This window comes from Ptychodera flava, chromosome 22 (assembly GCF_041260155.1).
Source record: "Ptychodera flava strain L36383 chromosome 22, AS_Pfla_20210202, whole genome shotgun sequence".
Lineage (NCBI taxonomy): Eukaryota > Metazoa > Hemichordata > Enteropneusta > Ptychoderidae > Ptychodera > Ptychodera flava.
This window is the reverse complement of record NC_091949.1, coordinates 13637362-13658071: the sequence shown is the minus strand read 5'-3', so window position 1 is coordinate 13658071 and position 20710 is coordinate 13637362. Positions and strand designations below refer to the sequence as shown.

The 20710-nt window shown below is 38.4% G+C and overlaps 1 protein-coding gene across 9 annotated transcripts in view; it reads left to right on the top strand.

Annotated features, from left to right (window-relative positions):
* LOC139122734 (heterogeneous nuclear ribonucleoprotein D-like) overlaps window positions 1-20710 on the top strand; it is a 95900-nt gene that overhangs the window by 55018 nt on the left and 20172 nt on the right. For all 9 annotated transcript variants that reach the window (XR_011549528.1, XR_011549524.1, XR_011549526.1 and 6 more), the window contains exon 2: window positions 9084-9124. Coding sequence is in view for 4 of the 9 variants with exons in the window: in XM_070688409.1 (XP_070544510.1) it covers window positions 9084-9124 (41 nt within the window). In the remaining 5 variants the exon portion in view is untranslated. The remainder of the gene's footprint in view (window positions 1-9083; window positions 9125-20710) is intronic.

Below are 20710 nucleotides of genomic sequence, written 5' to 3'. Positions count from 1 at the left end.
ATGGCTGTCTTTTGGAAGGAGAGTCTACAGTCCATTACAATGCTCAAGGTACAGACTACAGCTGAGTGACCTGATGATGACATGGAAAGAATTGTTGAGCTGATGTTATTGTTAGATAGCTGTGTTTATGAAATTCCAGTCAGCTTGTTAATAGCAGGGTTTTCAGCACATCACACCTCAACAGAAGTACTCGTTCTTAATTTATATGTGTGTGTAAACACATAAAAATATTATGCTAATTTAAGTGGTAACCATGGTCATTGGTACAATTTACCAACTTTAAATTGGCATGGTTAATTTGAGTGCCTTTTTACCCTGTAAGTACTGAGAATGTTACTTTCCGGGTGTTCCTACCCATATTGTGAAAGCCAATGTATCCAACTGGCTTAGCAGACTGTTACAGTGACAGTCAATATTCATTTGTATCCTTAACATCATCAAAAGATTGAAACACTGGTTACTTGATTGGTTACAGCTTACATGGTTGGCATGGTGGATCAAAACGTTTTATGTATTAATAATGTCACCAAACTGAACATTGTGAATGAGATATTTTTGTAACCACTGTCAGTATGAAGGTCAAAGTTTACATTTGTTGACTTTATTATTGTGAATTTTATTTACTATGAAGTTACATTTATTTTTACCTGCTTACTGGCATTGGTTGATGTTGAAGCATCTATCTCTCTGAACCTTCTGTATATTATTGCCTGGGAATTTGTTTGAATGCCAGCTGACTAGGTGTGCAGTAATGCTCAATGGAGCAGCGAGCAGTGTGTATAATAGACTCAGTATAATTTTTCTTTAGGCAAAAAATTACTTTCAATGTAGACACATGACAATTGTTTTATTTTGTTTCTAGAGGTCAAAGTGATGCAAAATCATGCTTTTGCAAAACATGCTATTTTAAGCACCTAGGTTACAAATTCATACTGTCATGGTTTTTTTTTATAAGTGAGTCTGTGTATGTGTGTGAGAAATTCATCTGTTGGCGCAGAGTTATTGTCACGTTTGATTCAAAGTATAATTGTATAAAATTTCATGCACAGATTAATATAGACTTATTACAGACACTTATAATTGAAAGATGATCAATCGGTAATTAGCAGCAGTATTGATGAGTTTATTATTATTCATCAGTGGTGGACAAACAGAACAGCGCCCTCAGTGGCGTGGCATGTTTCAATCTATAGTTGAGCCTTTCATGTGTTCAGTCATTTAGAAAACTACGGAGAATAGAGTATATGTACTCTGATTAGAAGAATTTAAATGTTGTCACAGCTGTAAATGAAGTGAATTTACAAGAAAATACAAGTAGATATCATTGTGCTAAATGGCTTGCCAAACTATATCTTCCAATTTGGCTCACATGAGAGAGATTGTTTGAATACCAGTTCATATTATGTTTCAACATATTATAGATACTGTACAGTCTTGTTTCAGCTTTGTTTGATACAAACATAGTTACGTATGTTTAGCAAAGAATGAAATTTAAAATTTGGAATATGACTGGTAGGAAGTTGAAACAAACAAGATTGATGCAACAATGATAAATGCATGTACCCGGTGACCAAACATAGCATGTACTTGACCAGACAACATTGGATTTTGTCCTAATTACGTGCTCAGTGTGTGGTAAAACCCCACCATGCTAATGAGCCCATCTAGGGACCATCAGTTGAGCTGTCTCTGTCGACTCAAACATGACGTGCAAGCAAGAAAGCAACACACACTTCTAATCATAACTTAATCATACTATGATTGACAGTTCAGTCTAAAAGATCTTTGTTTGATGGTGTCCATGTTTAGTATGCAGAGGGTCATGTTAGCTCACCTTATGAACCATCATGCCGTGACCACCTTTGTAACAAGTACATATGGAAGACTGAATTTTCCAGTTGGCATGGTCGAGTAATTATGGCATAATTACCACAGCAATAAGCAAACCCAAAATCTGCATATTAACTTGTTAGGAGAAGTATCATAGTCTCAAGCAGTATTGTATCAGTAATACATCAATTTATGGGCCAATTGTCATTATGTATAAACTTACAGAACTGCTCATCCCTTCAATATTTCCTGTCCTAGATGCAAACAATTCAAACATCTTCAATTTATATTGTTAGATGGTTTGTATTACAGTAACAGTACATCAAGTCCTAGTACCATTTATTTTTGTTCAGTGATGAGTTTGAAAAACTTCCCATTGCTAGCAGCTCACAGACAAGGTACTACTGTAACAGTTTGATGAGACAGAAAAAAAAAATGCCATGGCCAGGGAAAGGATTTGCAACATCTGTAGAAAAGACCTTTCTATTTTTGCAGTTCAGTATAAGTCAGCCCATGCGGTGATTACTTTTAAACATTTATGTATAGTTCTATTGTCAGGTTTTGTGCAGTTTGAATGGCTTTGTTTTTAATAGGTGAAGATTACTTGGTCTAGTAAAGGTAAACACCACTTATTCCCAGTGAATTCACCAACCTGAGTGGCGAAGTTCTCTATCTCTGATTTGCCATTTCAGTGAGCCACTACAAACATGTGCTGTGCCTCAGACTTCCTATACTGTTGATAATGTTTGACATATATTTACTTTCTGCATCTGCAGCTTTGTCTAAGCATTTGTGTAGACTCAGTCAGTACTGTAGAGTATTCAGCACCTTTTTGCATGGTCCATATCATTGGTTTTTGATCCAAGTGAATCAGGTTCAGTGATGACAGTGATTGACACAAAAAAATTTGGAGGGTGGCCTGGGCCCTTCCCCTCTGATTCCATCCAAAGGGAGATTGTTACTGTAATGAATAATACTAAGCATCTTTCGTGACCTCCACCTAGTTGAAATACCGAGTGGTCATCCAAACTGAGAACGGTATTCTGGGAATTCAGTGTCTGGCTGTGTTTCAACTGTAACAACTTGCAATACTGTGTAGGTCAGCTAGGCCAAGCTGCATACTGAGTGATTTAATGTATCCAAACACAGGTTTATTTTTCCTGTACACACTATGGTCAGCATAGCTGCATGTCTTATGGATGAGTGAGGTCCTCTTATTTATTTGTGGCCTGTAGAAATAAATTATTAATGTTACGTGTGACACACACAGTTTAAAGATGTTAAACTTTGTTATAGTTTTCATAGTACAGTTCATGTCTTTCCTGGAAAGGGGACATTGAAGGTGAAGGACTTAATTTACATGGGTCATTGAGTTGATGAGTTTCCCACAAGAAGGCCAGACAGAAAAACAACTGGTGTTAATTTAGGGTAGAAAGAGTTGGAACAGTTTTATGTACACAATTTGTTTTGGCCCTTGCCCCTTGCTTGGTAGCTGTTGACTTGGAAATGGAGACACACAGCTTACAAGTTCACTTTACTTCCTTCAAAGGTCACTCTTTAATTTCAGTGTTCAGGAAGTACATGCATATGGAAGGGAAAGATACAGTGAATGGAGCAGACAGTTTGCTCACTGCTGTGCAATTGTATGCAATGCGTATTCAATACACATTTAAATCAAAATGAGATGTAAAATTTTGGCTGAGAATAATTTGTTAAGGTGGCTTTGCATTAACCACAGCATATTTTGCTTAAAATCATTCTTTTTTACAAAGATTCATTCAATTTTCACCAATTTCTTAAACAAAATTGAAAAACCGGTCGGGTTTACCTTACAGCATGACAAGCAGTCATAGTGTGGGTGATAAAAAAGTGTCACTTCATGCACATTTTTGCAAAATCATCTGATTTCCTGACTTCTGTTTTCTCCTGTTTTCAACATTTCAAAAAAACATTAACACTCTGGCTGGCTCATATTTTGTGAGATTTTCTCTGTATGTTCTTCGAACATTATATAACAAAAGGACAATATAGTTTGTTAATAGAGTTCGTACATTTTGAATGACAATCATTTCAATTTTGCTTACCATGATTTTAATTACTCTCACCTTCGATGACAAATATTGCTTTGAAAAAGTGTGTTGGGTAAGTGCAACACCACCTTAATCAGTGTTTCCGTTAGTTTTTTTCTACTTGCGTACGATGTACGCATAGGCTCTGGAAAATTGCGTACAGAGTAAAAAAAGTCGCGTACGGTGACCACTGACCTCATAAAACCAAAACAAAGAAGTACCGCTAATACACGGAGGCTGCCGCTGGTATCAGTGGTGACGTCATCGTTCCCTAAATAGACGTCAGACAAATCTATTTCTCCGCTGTTTCTGCCGTCTAAACTCTTGCATCGCACTTTGGAAGTCAAACTCTCCGATCTCTGGCCCTTGCAGTGTTATCATCATGATGTCATCGATGACGTTCTCATTTAGTCGACTTCGTTTGATGTTTTTATCCGGTTTTGGCAGCTAAAACCGCGTTCACAAGGTACCGATGAAACGGGAATGACAGCTGCAATGGCAGCAAGCTCAGACATCGTTGAATATATTTGTCTGTATTCGTTATACAGCATTTTGCATATATCTATGAATGATACATGCCTCAAACCATATAGCATGATTTTAAATTGTTGGTATTCTCCTCGCAGTTGTTGCTCATTAATGACAGCCTGAATCTGCTCTCCGTTTTCCAACGCGGCGTCTCTACCGAAATGATTCGCCAAGATTTCAATCGAATCGAGTCCGTAATTTGCGAGTTCGTCTGGGTTACGCGGTAATTTATTTGGGTTCAGAACACGATCCAACGCCGATAGGATACTGACATTGTCTTCTGGAAACCGTTGTTGTAAATTTGTCACGAGTACGTCGATGAATGCTCGCCTCGTTTGATTATGGGCTTCAATATTGATTTCGCCTGCGTATGTAAGGGTTATATCTTGGTAGCGTTTTGTTTCGCGATTAAACTCTCTGAAGAAATCAGTTTCGAAAATCCCACTGAACGGTGTGGTAGCTAGGTGTTGTAGCGTTTCGATTGTTGACGAGACCATCGGCTGAACAGCGGAAAGGTCTACATCTTCACGTTGAAACAGAAGATTTAAGCGATCCATGATAGCCAATACGTCTTTCAACATTTTCGTGATGGCAATAAAGCTAAATGAGGATATCTGTTTCAGTATACCCTTCGCGGTTGCGTTTCCTCGGGTCAATTCTTCATCCAGCTCGAGATACAGGACCGACCATATGTTGTTGACGCTGTAACTGCTCTCGACAACGACAGCCACCGAACTGAACATGGCTCTTTCAGAGATCGAAAGTCATTGACATCCATGGCTTCGCTTATCTCACGTAGACGATTATAGCGAACCGCTGAGTATTTGTAGAAATTATACAAGCTATTAATGGTCGTCCGGTAGTCACTTATTTTATCCACTCCTTTATTTCGTTTCGATGCATCAGCCGCGGCTAACGCAACACGATGTGCTGCACAATGCACGGAAATTAGATAAGGGTTTACGCGCTTGAAACGAGCCGCAACTCCGTTATGTCTACCGGTCATTACACTCGCGCCGTCAGACCCAAATCCCATTACTTTTCGGATGGGTATGTTATTACCGGTCAACACTTGCGATAATGCGTCCATCACGGTTTCAGCTGTACCACTATGGATGGTAACATTTCGAAAAAATACAGTTTTAGGACCCTCGCGTGTCATGATTCGGATGTAGACGATCAGTTTTTTGTCGACAGTTATATTAACACTCTCGTCAATCATCAAACCAATGTACGGACTGGAACGTATCTTTGCACCGACTTCACTTCGCAGTGTGTCTGCAATGGCAAGTTGCATGTCATGAATGGAATCCGAGTGAGTATACGGGTCGCATTTCTGAAAAACGTCGCAACCGTTTAGTTTTTGAAGAGCGATCATTTTCGACAGTTTTGTGTCCGGTAAATCTTCTTTTGCAAGAAAATACACTGTTCTCATAACTGCAGTCTGCCCATCGCTATCAACAGTAGAAACTTTATCCATAACTTTTTTCATGTTGTATTTCAGTCCCCGTAGGCTACAGGCATCCACGTGTGATTTACCATCCATGTGACGTGATAATGCTGATCTTTGGAAATCTCGACAGCCCTTTGAAAATGAATTGACTTTCTGAGCACTTTCACAAATTGAACAAAACATCATCATTTTTTCACCATCGAAGCGTAGCCATGAAAACTCTTTCAGCCACTTTTCCTGAAACTTGTGACGCCTATTAGATGTCGTTTCGTCAGTTTTTGGCGTGTCCAAATCGGTAACTGTTGTGCTGGAAACCGAGGCATGCGGTGTTGAAATTCCAACGTCTTCGGTAGCGTTATTAGGTTCATTATTATCACCCGGCTCCGTGTCACGAACATCGTCGTTAACCCGTGGTTCTGTGGTCTTTGTTGTCTTCCACAGAGAATCGAGTGTCTTTTGACGTTTCGACATATTTATTTACGTCTAGCCCGGTCCGTGGATAGAGGATCAACAGTCAAATAGCAAATAACACGTGCATGGAGAAGCGACTCGAAATGATTGTGCAAGCTCGTGGGAAAGAAAAAACATCGTGTGATGATAAAAGTTTATTTGTATCTAAGTTAATTAGGCACGTCTTGTCATTGGTCGAAAGTCAATGTGCGTGGAAATGATTGACAGCTACAGTATTGATTTGTAGATAGGAGAAACGTTGTTCAGTCTTTTATGTGAACATCAACGAACGTGACCTGCAACTCGCTAGGGACGTCTTTGGTACGCGTTCACTCCGTGCTATTTATAGTTTCAACAGGTCGACGCCCCACTTACTTGCGTGTGCTGAGAACGTCTTTGAACACATACGCGAACAATTTTGATTTTCAGTCGAGGGCCAGAAATTTGCGTACATCCGTACGCAAGCGATTTTTATTTTGCGTACAGAGCCATAAATATGCGTACAGTACGCAAGTTTGTACGCTAACGGAAACACTGCTTAATATAGTACTCTTGTCTGAGAGAAAACTTCAAATACTGAGTATGCCCAGAAAAACTTCAAATACAGAGTATGCCCAGAAAAGATCACGTGTGCTTCAGGTGCACATCTTTTAATAACAAAACAAAAAGCTTTTGTTGCTTCCAAAAAGTTCAACTTCATTGCGTCATTTTGATGAAAGGGGCTCAACTTACCACATGCCAAGATCCGCGAGTTTATAAGTTATTTTCAACCTAAAACTAACAGTAAAACTGAAACTACATAATGTGTACAATCTTGCATTACTGTAACATGATAATAAACGCTCCTCCTATTTTCATGATAAATGTTTGAATGTATGTATGGTATCAGATGTATTTGCCCTATTGAATAATTGTTATTTCTCTACCCTTTAATATGATGGGTAAAGAAACATAAAAATTGGCTCAATTTTGTTTGTCAGTGCTGAATTTGAATTTACATGTCTTGCAAATGGCGTCTATCGGTGATATTTGAAAGGCTGCATTTCCCAGTGTACAATAGAGCTAATTATGCCAATCAGGTTGTATACTGTATGGCAACTAACATTTCAATGTCTTCTCAAACTTCAAGCATGGCTGTAATGCTTGCTTAATGAGATTTTGGAGGCTAGAATTAGAAACATACTGACTTTGCAGGGTACCCAGTTTTTCCTGCAAGGACATCAGTAACTAGCCTGCATGTTCTGCTGATTGGGATCTAAAAATATCCATCCAGTGTGTTCTTTGTGCATCCTGTCAAGTCTCTTGTTAGACATTTCAGTATGCCAGAAGCTGTTGTAAATGTCTTCGTCAACTTATCAGAGTCATGAAAAAAACAGCCAGCCCTCAAACTCGATTTTCCCAAGATTGTTCACTCAGTTTGATGATGTTTGCTCGGGTAATGTTTTTGTGAGTGTAAACACTAGAACATGGTGGCACAGTTCAAAACGACATCAAACTTTAATTCATCTAGCTTTAATTTCACTTTATTAGCTTTACACAAGGAAAGCTGTGTAAGCATGTCAGTCTCCCTAAAGTTGATCTATGTTGTTTAGCAATGTACACACCAGGCAGACCTAGCAAGCCTTCCTTCACCCCTACACCATAAATCCAATGGAAAACCCCAAGTCGCAACTCAGAAAGACTGTCGTAAACTTCAGTTCACACTTGTAGAGATTGATGCACCAGCATGTGCAAAATAGGTGTGCAGCGTATATTCTTGAAATGGATTGCTCATCCGTAACAGTGTCACATGTAAGAAAGTACACAGGTGTCATACATGTACTACCCCAGGAATGGTCATATATCATAGCTTATTGGGTGTGCAAGGAGAGACCTTTTGATGTGAAAAGGAGCTTGTGAGTGTTGGTAATGGATGGGTTTCAAAAGCCAATTATTCTCAAGAAGGCTGCAGAGGTGGTTGTGTGAGCGATACACAGAAATGGTTTTGATTTCATGGATATGTCAGCAATAAATGGAGGCATGTGAAAATACTAAAAAAATATTTGACTGCGGTCAAGGCAGGGGCACCAGAATTGTGACGATCTAAAGTTTTGAGAACTTGTACACTCACATATGGCATAGATTTTATGAGACATCAATTTTGATGGTCAGGATGTTGCTTTCTACATCTAGGCTATTTCATTTCCGTAGGTTAATATTGTGCAGTTTTCATTGTTCTGTACGTTATATGCTAACTGGTATGAATTTTTCTCATGTCAGTATTTCAGCATACAAAAAATACTGAATGGTAATATGATATTATGTAGGCTATTCCAAAGTAAAAATTCAAGAATATGAAAAAGATGAATTTCAGCTAAAGCATTGTGCCCCCACAACTCTTTTGAATAGTAGGTCGATATGTACTGCACTGAAATAGGTACCAAGGTAATTCATCATAAGAATTAATCTGTTGTTGCAAAACTATGACCAATGCTACCATTCCATCACAGTGGAATGGTTCTTCTTCAGAAAAATAGGAGGCATGGTGTTCTGCAGACTCAGTACACCCAAGAGATCGTGATAGTGGTACAAACAAACCCATGCATACAAATGTGTATGATAAATTAAAACACATATTCTATGCTGTTTTGTGTACATGGTTTTGTTTGTACAGTGGTCCATTCAATTCTTGGTCTAACTCATTGACAGTTTGTGCATTTTACCAGAGACATCTCACTAAAACAATCTTTTTTTCTCTTCCTTGCCTCTTTCAGAAAACTTTTTGTCGGCGGACTCAGCTGGGAAACTTCACAAAGTAAGTCATTGATTTATCATTTCTGGACAAAACCTCTTGAGCTATTTTACTGAATGTAGTCATCACATCTGTGTGTGCATAGCTTTGATTCTAAAACGGTGTTTCCTCTGCAAGATATAGCTTCAGTGGGTCAATATAGCAAAAAAAATTTATGATTTGTGTAACCTGGTAAACAGTTTGTTTAAGCATTCAATCCCTATCCATGTAAGTTGTATATTTCTTACCATGTGTACCAGTCATTTAGGTTCCAATACAGTCTTTTCACACCACTAGTCTTTTCGCAAAAAGTTTTACAAGTGAAGAGACACTAGCCTACCTTGCAGGGCTTGACAATTCCTATCACCCGGGACAAGTGAAATTTACGTTCGGGCAAGTCAAAAATAAAATCTGGTCGCCCGCCGGACAAGTTGTTTATACAACTTCTGGCACAATCAACGTGATCTAAGTAGCGATTTGTGCACGTGTCACCAGATTTGCATTGTCGTTCACACAAAATAAATGTCAATCACTGACTTTTTTTAGATACAATTGTGACGTTCTTCAGAGATTCACTTGCCGACTCACACAATGTTGCAATTCTTCAATCATCGACATGAAATTGTTTATCATCCAATTAAAAAAGTCGCTAAAAATTGGGCGTAAACAGCATTTCTTTGTTGTATGCTGACTGCTCCTTCCAACAAATTAGGTAAAAAATTGCAAACCCAATCATATTGCTTATCGGCGATCAACCGTGCAGTACTTCAAAATCATTTATGCGACCTCGCGAGGTAGACGAACATGTATTTTACGGTAATATTTCCACTTACGCAAACAATGCATTGTGCATTTTCGCGAGCCAGAGCGTAATTTCCGCTCTGCAGACCTTCGCAAAAATCAAGCAAAGTTGTTGCCGTAAAGAGGTGTGTGGTTTACGAGGATGGGCATTGTGTAACTCTGAGAAACGACATTGTGATGATTTACGGCGGCACCACGAGGGCCAGCGTGAGTGGGATCGTCTGAGAATCGACGATTCGATGTGATGATGAGAACGATGTGTCTGACAAAAGATCTAAACACAAGCGTTACGATGAGGAAAAACGCCGTTGATATTATCTCCCAAATATGACGGTTCCCAAATGTTCTGTTTTGAAAATCAAAAAGAAAATTTACGGGTATTCTCCATGACAACCAATTATTCAATTACTATTTTGGGAGGAGAATGATTGCGATTTTAAATTTCAAAATATGCGCAAACATTTGACATATGGGTCTTTGATACAAAAGTCGGCATAGCAGTCTGTGAAAAGATGCATAGCCTGTGTCTCTCTTCAGGGTGATCTTGCCGTGAACCTTGTTGACAATTGAATGGGCACAGGTTTTGAACTGAGCTTTATGCATTACAGGTGACAGTGGCGATAGACAAGAGGTATATTGCTTGGCAATGCCAGCAGTTTCCATGGAGAGATCAATGCTTAGCTTTGCGTATGATACATTTTTCGGCTAACACTTGTAAATCGAAGAAAGGGTTAGAAAAACAGATGATGCAGACTCAGTTGAACTCTTCAGAAAATCTTAAGTTGGATGCCCTAGAGTGAGATGAACTTAAGAAGTTAATGATACAAGGAAGAGAGTCTAGCAAATAGTCAAGAAAGTGTAGCCTCAGGCAAACAATATCCAGCAAACTCACAATCTGTGGAATAAATAATTCAGCTGTTGTGTTCCTCAGCAGTATTGTTACAAAGAAGACACCTCTGGGTTGAGAAGGATGGTGAGGTCTTTTCATGTGTTTTCCTGATGCATGAAATGTACGTTTCATGAAGTTATTGTCATTTCAGTTGCCCATAACCAAACACGTGTTTTGCAAATTGCAGGTGGAAATGTAATTTAAGAATCCCAGCAATTTATTCTCCAGGAAGATAACAATTTCAGTCACAAGACATAAGTTTTTACTTAGACAATGACGTTAGTGCCATTTACGAACAAGAAGTATTAAATATATTCAGAGCGATATGTATGATTTTGATACATATTTCGGTGTCACAAAAACATGTCTCTTTATCGTGTAAAATATAATTTCATTCCATCTTTAGTTATCATTTCCTGATTTTCAAAGTGACAAATGTGAAAATACAAACACCATGTGTAAAATAGTCAATGACAATAGTAACTTTTGGAAGAACTAGGGATTCGGGACTCCTGCTGACTCCTCATTATGATTCTAGCAACACTTCGGGTACAGTTCATTTGTGTTTTTCTCCCACTGCCCATTCTTCATGATTAAAAATATCTTAATTGGTACTTTTGCGATTTCCCCAGGAAGATCTAAGGGGAGTACTTCTAATGCCGGAGCTTAATGGCAGGAAATCCCTTCAACATGCCATGTTTGATAACAAGCTTTGTTTCATGCACCTAATCCTGAATTATGACCTTGTGTCCTCAACACGAAGAATTAAGGAGCCAACGATGGTCACCGCATTGATGAAGAAAGCCAGATCTTTATAGATTATATCAAGATACCAGGAACTGCTCATGTGTTATAATGATCCATACCAGGATTATGATATCAGAAATTTAGAAATAGAAAACTGCAGGTTGTACTCTGAGCTTCACACAGTGTACCATCATTCACTTCCCATTGTCTGTACTGATGCATTATGTTCATTGATGGCATTGGCTTTTTGAAGCAGATCTGAATAATTAATTGAGCACAGTTCCATCAAACTTACGAGCGAGATGCATTTTCAAATGATACTGCAAATTCCAGTCTATAAATTAAACAACTGATGCCGTTCTGCCTTTCACTTTTCTAAGAACAAAAGGTTTCCTACTTGAGAGTTTGATTTTAATTTCTCTGAAGGAAAGTTAAAGTCATACATAACATCATTCTGATATCTTCATTGTGGGTATTACTTCCAACCAACAGAAGAATGCTTCTCCATTATTTTCCCTTATTCTTGTCTTTTGAGTCTTTGTCTTCTGTAGAAGTAAACAATCTCTCAATGTAATTTACTTTCTTTTAAATCTTTTAAAGAATATGCTTCATAAGATAACATCTACAGGTCTTTTGCTATGCAATTGGCAGCATCGTGCATTTTAATGTGGCATACTTGTTTCCAAAGAAGCATACATTGAAGTCAGGCAGGGTGCCCAGTATGTTGCCCACAGGGTATGGCATGATACAGTGCTGCCATGTAGAGAATTTTAGATGGGTTATTTGCGTGAGAGTAAAAAAGCCCTAACGATTCAGTGCATGTGCAATGTACAGATGATATATTACATGGATTTTCATTTTAAGTGAAGTGTATGTCACAGTGTACATTTATTCCAGGTCTCTGTTACCCGTCACATTCACCTGTGCACCGAGTTGCAAATCTAGACTTTTTCACAGACCCTGGTTGGGTACGCAGCTTACAACTTTTACTGTTGTGAGCTGATGAACTTCAACAGTCTAAGGCAGTTCCAAGGCAAACAGAGACCAAAACCTTGCTGGTTATAGGAGCTCACGCAGATGAAATACATTACGCTCAAAACAAGGACAGGAGGGGATCACACTGTTTAGTCAATGAGGGGCTTTGAAAGAGTGTAACAACTACTCTTAGTAAACAATTTCTTCAACTAAAGTCACTCATTTTGCTTGGTTGTACTAAATCATGACTGTTACATGTTTACCATTTTGTTGCTTCCTAATACTATTGGCATATTTTCACTATCTCATGACACTGTCTGTTGACTGTCTTTACACCCTAGTTTCCAACTATCAATGTTATGTCTCTCCATTTGTACTCATGATGCCAGTATATTCTCAGCATATTCTCAGCATTACAACCACTTCGGTCAGTGACTTCAATTTGAGTGGTTGTGCAGCTTTTTAAATAAGACTATGATTATCCCAGCAGGATGATGTTTTCCATGAATTCTGATACTGTTTTAATAAATTATCTTGCAGGAATGTAGATGTGGTTTTCACCACTTCTCTTTTGTATAAATACATTCATTGGTGGGTTGGAGGTGGGGATGGGGTGCCCCAAAATAATGCATGGTGGGGGGTGGGGGGGTGGGGGGATGTCCCATACAAATTATGCGTCAATAAAATGATCAGATTGAGAAGTTAATATGAAAAAATCAAAACTGTACAGAATCACTACTTGCTATATATAGCCTATGGTCACCTTTTTTCACCTTTTCCCCATGACAGACATATACTTACCCTTCCTTGAAACATGGCTCTCTCCCTTTCATAGTCTCACATAGTTATGTGGTTGCTCGGTGCTGAGAGTGCTGTGAGGTGATAAAGAAACCACTGCAAAGTTCTTCCTCCCGTGTCAGCATCACAGTAAAACTAGCATGAATTTTGTATAGTAGAGATACTGTTATCAATCATGCTAACACAAAATATAAAAGTGAAGAATGCAGAATCATTGAACTGAAGAATGCAAATAATATGTTACTGTTTGTCTGATGTTTCAAGAATTTGTAGTAGACATATCCTAGATAGTGGAAGGCATACAATGCAATAATATTTACCTTAAATAAATTCTTAAAGAGGAATATTGATTCTAATACGTGCATTGAATTCAAAATTGCCATTATTTTTCTACTTTGACTCTACAGGGAATTTTGAAAACCTAATGTTCTATACATTTTAAAATTGCTTCACACAAGTGGTAGACCAGAAAGTGATTGTATGAAATTAGAGTCAGTTGCTCAATCCTAGATGTGCACATTTTGCCAAGTCCTCAATTGTCTGGCATGTCGGGTAAATATCAGAAGGTGTAGCGATTTGTAATCGTGATTTTAACAGCAATATCTAGGACATGCGATCAAATTTCAGAGAAAAATCAAAAGTAAAATTATACCCTGTTTGTTATGCTAGGTTGGTAAAAAAGGTATTAGCTTTTGAGTTTCTGTTGTTGTATTAAAATTCAAAACTTGTCCACATATTTGAATCCACTAAATACCAGGCACTTCATTCAACCGTAATTTACGTAGTTTATCGTATCCTCTGCTGAAGTAGCTTGATAAATCAATTATAGGGAAGAAATGGGGACGGGGACGTGTTTGTATTCTGTGCTGTCGTCTCCTTTATCATTTCAAGAATCTCCCATGAGACACTGACTTTTTCCCCTACATCTTCTCTCTTCTGCCATGTAAGCATTTGCCTCTTCCGTTTCCCATAACAGACCTGGCCTATGAATCACAGAATTGTCTTCAAGATGTGTGTTCAGGTTTTAAAGGTTTCCTCACAGTGTTATCAGTTGGTTTAGCTCTGCCAACATTCTCAATTCTGGAGGGCTCCCTCTGTATGCCCAGCCATCCACGTGGGAGCGGTATTTCTCGAGACTGCCTTGCTAAAATTTGTGCTCTGTCAGTCCTATGTTGAGTGTTGGAGAGCATTGCAATTACGTTGAATACTAGTAACTAACCATGCCTGTGACCTGAAATCTGATCAAGCAACTGGCAGTATATACTTTATTTTTATGATTTTGTCATATTTGAAAGAGTTAAGTTGCTATTTTTTGTCAAGAGTAACACTGAGAAAATTCTAGCATTGAAATATTTCAGGAGAAGTAAGTTTTATAATGTCAAATGTGACAGTATTTTCAGTAATACTGATAGTACCGGATAGTTAGAGTCTTGGTGATCGATAAACACTGTTCCTACGAAATGAACTCACAAATTGCAGTTGAAAGTTTTCTGTCAGATTGATACTTGTTCAGATTACCAAGTCAAAGGTTGGCAAGAAAATAAACTGATCACAGCACATGTGCTACGGTTAAAATTGCTTTGGGAGTCAATGTAAATAAGGTAGTCCTCAGGGGAATTGATTCTGCAGTTGAAATGGCACAACCCTGTAAAAATTCAGCTCTACCCCAGTAATTGTTTTTGGCAGAAAATTGAGAGTGTAGGCAGTGGCAAGGAATTAGTAGTCCTTGGTGAATCTGTATTACCGTGTGACTCCCAATACAGAGATGTGTTTCAGGTATTCAGCGTCATTAAAGTCTGTGTGATGATACAGTATGCTGTCATACAATATTTTACACCTGACATCATTTATTTAATGGGTCAGTGGCATACCACGCAAAGACAACTGTCCCTCCCACGCAACACTGAATCGTAAGCCTCCTCGTGTACACAACAGTACTGGGAAATTGACAGTTAAAATATGGAAATGTGTTTTAGTCTCTTATTATCTTGTCATCATAATAATATGAATGTTATTGGACGTTTGATTAGAAATGACTTGAATTTTAATTTCGCCTCTTGCCTCTTCCTTTCCAAACTGTAAAGCCAAGGTCTGTTGATTTGCAAAGGTTGAGTTAGGAAAGTCGATTAGTCGCCCTGTCTGACAATTCACCTGACTCGATTTGCATGAAGCGTTGTCATTGGAATAAAGACAAGCAGATGGTACGTGAAAAGGATACTGTGGATCCCAAAGATGGTGTATGAGAGGCTTGTGAAGAGTGACAAAGAACACTACAACGTAATATGCAAGAAAAATGGAAAATGAAAGTGTAATGTTTTCCAGGTCTTTTGTGATAATGAGGCCATAGGGAAAACATTTCTAAGTAAATTAGAAGAATAACTCTGGATCTTGAGGAAGAAATTATGCTGGCATCTGGGCTTGTTAGTTGGATCAGTCATGTATGAAATAATTGTCATAACTCAATTCATCAGGACTGTAGGACACTGTCTTGTGATAATCAGGACGAGTCACAAGTGACATCCATCAATACTGTCTGTGTAATACAGCACTAGTCTACAAGATGCAGTCACATGGGAGACACTACTCAGCAGTGCACATTAGCTGCCTGTTCCAGATGTCAACAAACTGCTGTAAATCTGGGACCTGTGTTTTGGCTGTACGGCGCAAATGCTTCATGATTAATATGGCGAGTGGCATGATGTTTGCAACTCTGTGCAGTGTGTGAAATGGGAAAAAAAACAGTACCTGTAGGCACTTTGGATAAGATCTTCCGTTCAAAGTCTTGATTTAATCTCCACCACCGCATCATGGATAGTGCCATGAAATTGTCATTGAAATGAAAGCATTAGCATAGTCTGTCGTAACAGATGTTTTCGTTTGCTCAGGTAACTGTGAAGCAGTAAAGTTAGATGTATGTTAATACCTGCCTAAGTGTGGAAAAAGCTCGTATCCATCTTCTCTGGTTCAGCAGAAATGTATTTTGGTTACGCTTGAGTGATTTAATACATCCATGCACTATAAACATTTTGTAACTTCAGGCAATCAGTGCAAAGCAAGGTGCAGGATACAAACTGCAGAGGAGGGTGGTAGTTTTCTTGCATGTATGCCCACTATTATAGCTATTACGAACTGTTTCTGATTTTCCACTGCTCAGACAAGCTCAGTTTAGGTGAATGTCAGAATGAGATGTTACAGGCTGTTTTCTTTTGAACAGTTTTTATCCCTTGGAAAATGAGGTTATTTGTGTTTGCTGATGATCTGACATGAAGAAAATTATCTTGAAAATTATTGCAGTATGTGATGCTGTACATGCAGCTCATCTATACATTTGAAGTCACCAGGTCAGCTACCGTATTCAACATTTCACCCCATCAGTGGCTGCATCTCTACATGTGACTTTTTCAAAGCAATTATTTGGTGCGCCTGTTAAAGCAGAGGATCATTTCACTGTAAAAACCTGCATGGCCGTTGTAATGAGGTGTTCTTCAATAAGAGGTTGACAGCCATCTCAGAGATGTCATTCCGTGTTGAAAGGAGAGAAAGTGTGGGCTGACACTGGATGGTGAGGAAGGGTGCAGGGAAAGCGGAAAAGCATTGCCTGTGGGATTTGGTGTTTTGATCAAAGTTATGTGATTTATTTCAGGAAAGCAATTTCAGAGCTAGCATCAAGATAATAACATCAACCTGAGAAAAATGTATTATGAGTACCTCATTATAGGATGGTGTATGCAGCGCTTGAAGATAAGGGGTTTGACATTTGCTGTGATATTTCAGTACATTTGGGAAATCATGGATCATATTCATAGTCTAATGTAATGGTATGGAAAATTAGTTTTCTCCTGTCTGTCCCATGCTGAAAGCTTGTGTGAAACAACAAAAGTCAACGTCTTGTTATCCTCTAAAGTGAGGTTCCATGTCCTGAGATTCGTGATAAATGTGAACTTTGACTCTACAGAGAATGGTGAAATTTTGTGCCTTGGTGAAACTTTCAAAGGAAAGTGGGAACTCTTTCAGAGTGTTGGTGTTGAAAAAGTGGCTGTCAGGAAGTAATGGACAATTTTAATATGAGATGTTGCATTGGTATTGCTTGAAATGTGATGTATTAGAGAAAGTATTCTCTCTCTCTCTCTCTCTCTCTCTCTCTCTCTCTCTCTCTCTCTCTCTCTCTCTCCCCCTCCCTCTCCCCCCCTCCCTATTCCAGCTGAATCTTAACAAAAGGGGCATTTCAAAAAGAATTAACCTCAACATGTCCATTTCAGTACACTGAGATGTGTTGAGCCATTTTAATCAACTCACCCACTTTTGCAAGATGCTTTTGATTTCAACAAATTGATGTTGTCTATCTTGCCAGTGTTGTGCAGCAAGTTTTAATCAGACTAATTGAGAACTTTGCAAAGATTAATCATGAAATTATGGATGAATGCTTGGCTGGAGTGCGAGGAGTTCATCACGCTGTGATATTTGGACATTGAAGTGGAGTGACACTCAGTGAGCTATGTTAACGTGTAGTGGTGTCATGAACTGCTAATGCTGAAAGCACTTTACCTGATTTGGAGTTATGCAATTGTAAAGGGTATACATCTAATGGACATTTCATTTGTTGAAATTTTATTATGTAGCCTAAGGTTTTTGATGGAAGTCTGTCTGATCCTGCCCCGTACTTGTAGGATTGGGTTTTCTGAAGTAATTACAGTGTTGAAGGGCTTAGTCGTATACTTGGAATGATCATTGATTGCCCTAATGGGCATGCATACTTCCTAAAATGAAAAGTGTTTTTCTAAAGGGTACTCTGATCTGGTTCACCATGGTTCCCCCAACGATTTTACCAGGGTTTCCCTGCAGGATGCATGTTGTTAGGCTTTGTAAACCATTGGCAAACCTGAGAAAAAAGCGCTGCTTCACATGTAACTATGATAGGCCCTTTAAAGACATTATTGGTGCCAAATAATGACAAGATTGTTTTAACTGAATCATAATGTGAAATGTGAGTCAATGAATCAGGTTCACGATACAAATAGTAAGCCGTTTAGTGAAGGGCTCCACTGAAAGTATATAATTATGTGGACATAAAACATATACATGGCTTTTTTAACCCACTACACACACAACAACATGAAGGAGGTTTGTTATCGGTCAGACACCATACCCACAGAATGTCCAATGTGCCGTGCCCGACCACCTGTTTGATCAAGCAGTTGGTGCCAGTGTAAATAACCAGCATATGCTTTGGTCACAGACAGTGTACCTCTTACAACAAAGAGGAATTATGCAAATTCACAGTTGATATGAGTGGACAGTTACATCAGTGAATTTGAAATTTCAAGCAACAAAAACAATCAAGCAAGCCTTGACTGCCAAAGACCAATCTCCCATGTAATGTGCCTTGAATAGGAATTATGTATGATGATTTTTCCCCATATATGTTAAGTTGCTGCGTATGGTATATTATAACGTTAGTTAATGACGTCAAAGATGTTTAAGTACAGAATTAGCTAAAATAGAATGAGTGGGCAACTGTAATGGTTCTTCAGAAAAGAAAATGGCTTTGAAATTTCATTTGTGCAGTCATGATATAACCATCCTATTTACTGGAGAGAGAATATCCTTTTATAAAGCTTTATTCCATACCGAGATAGCGGATTCAAAATTTCACCCCAGATCCATCCAGCGCATTAATATCATCATCATAAATATTGGATGAGATCGGGCCTGGAAACTGAGCCTGCTTGAAGCTTTAAGTGCTGAGCAGAAACTGCAATTTGTTGGTTTGATGTCAGATGTGGACACTTCACTGCATACATTAGATGGCTCATGTGAGTTTAGAACGGAAAAAAAATAAAAGTCAATAAAAATATGAATAGAAATTAGTGATGTCAGTACATGGTAGTCACTTTCTCCATCATTCATTATGGATGTTTTACGATGCTAGGAGTGATCTTGTCAGTGTGAAATTATATAGGGTTCCCTGTTGCATGATAAAAATAATTGAAAGGAGCTCTGTATCGGAGCAGGTCTTGCTGTATGGTCAACTAAGTAGCAGCTTCATCAACCACTTGAAAATCCCTGCATGGAAAATAATTTTCAGCATTACACTTTTGAAGATAGTGATGTACCTCTTATGTAGACAAAAGCAAATTTGCTATAATTTTGTCTTTTATTATAACATCAGCTTCATGCTGCAGATAGAAATGTATCGATATTATTAATTTTTCCATCATTGTTAGCTTGTACTTATGTACCATCTAGAAGGACTATCATGCATTGTGAATACAGTTCAATGCTCGATGTGTGCAAAGTACTTGGCAACTCAACATTATCTTTCCAGCGCTACAGTCTGTTTGTTAAGCCTGACAATCTTTCATTTTTTAAATGGGTAGACACAGGGAGAAAATGTTTACTGAGTGGTACTTATACCCTCAGGGTAGCGTATTTTGTCTCATTTGTATTTACCTATCATCTAACATGAGCTACAAAATTGCAACAGTTGTAGACATTGAATTGAAAAGCATCAACTTGAGCGTTCCATCACACTAGATGTAACAGGATCTGCATGTATCTGTAAGATCTGGAGCCGGGATCTAGATTAATGTAATTAAATGTATCCATCATCGTGTTTAATTACTTTCACATCAATAAAAGCCTGTATGTTTTAAAAGTCTAGCCCAGTTTTCTCCAGGGCTTGAGATATTAGGTAGTTTGATGGTGTCAGAGAATATCCATCTATCGTGAAGATGGTTGAGAAAGAAGTCGGAAAGCTGTGAGCAATGCAGCTAATATTGAGCTGTGGCCCAAGGGTTCATGACACTCAATACAGTTTAATCAGTTTCATGTTGGGTGCCAATCCCACAATGCAACATTATCAAGGTTTTGAATGATACAACTTGTGTTAACAGTGTTCACATACAAAGACATGCGATACATATACACTCAATCATAGTAAATGTGATGCTTTAGGAAATGCATTCTAAAAAAGCATAAAAGAACTGCATTTGTAACTTACAGCAGGTTGTACTTCATAGGGATAAATACTTGATAAGGAATAACTGGTGTACTTTGTGGTGAATTTCAATGTAGAACTTCATAGATAAACTCTCAGCATCCACAAATACATTTACCTTGTATCTGGGTAGATTTCATTTGACTTCTTGACTTAACCACCTATGAAGCTATCTGTTTTTCATCATCATATCAGGAGAAAGGCTTCTCACCAGCTGCTAAGCCACAGTCGTTTGGAGAGCTATTCAGCGCTGGGACTATTCGCCCCATAGACGAGTGTGCAGAAGCGAGAAATACCCCAAGTCTGGAAATGAAATGGCGATTTCGTATAGGGATTGTGCCACCATGTCATCTTCGACGTTCGATTTTACCGTGAAAAGTAGCAAGTTCATCTATCATGTAAC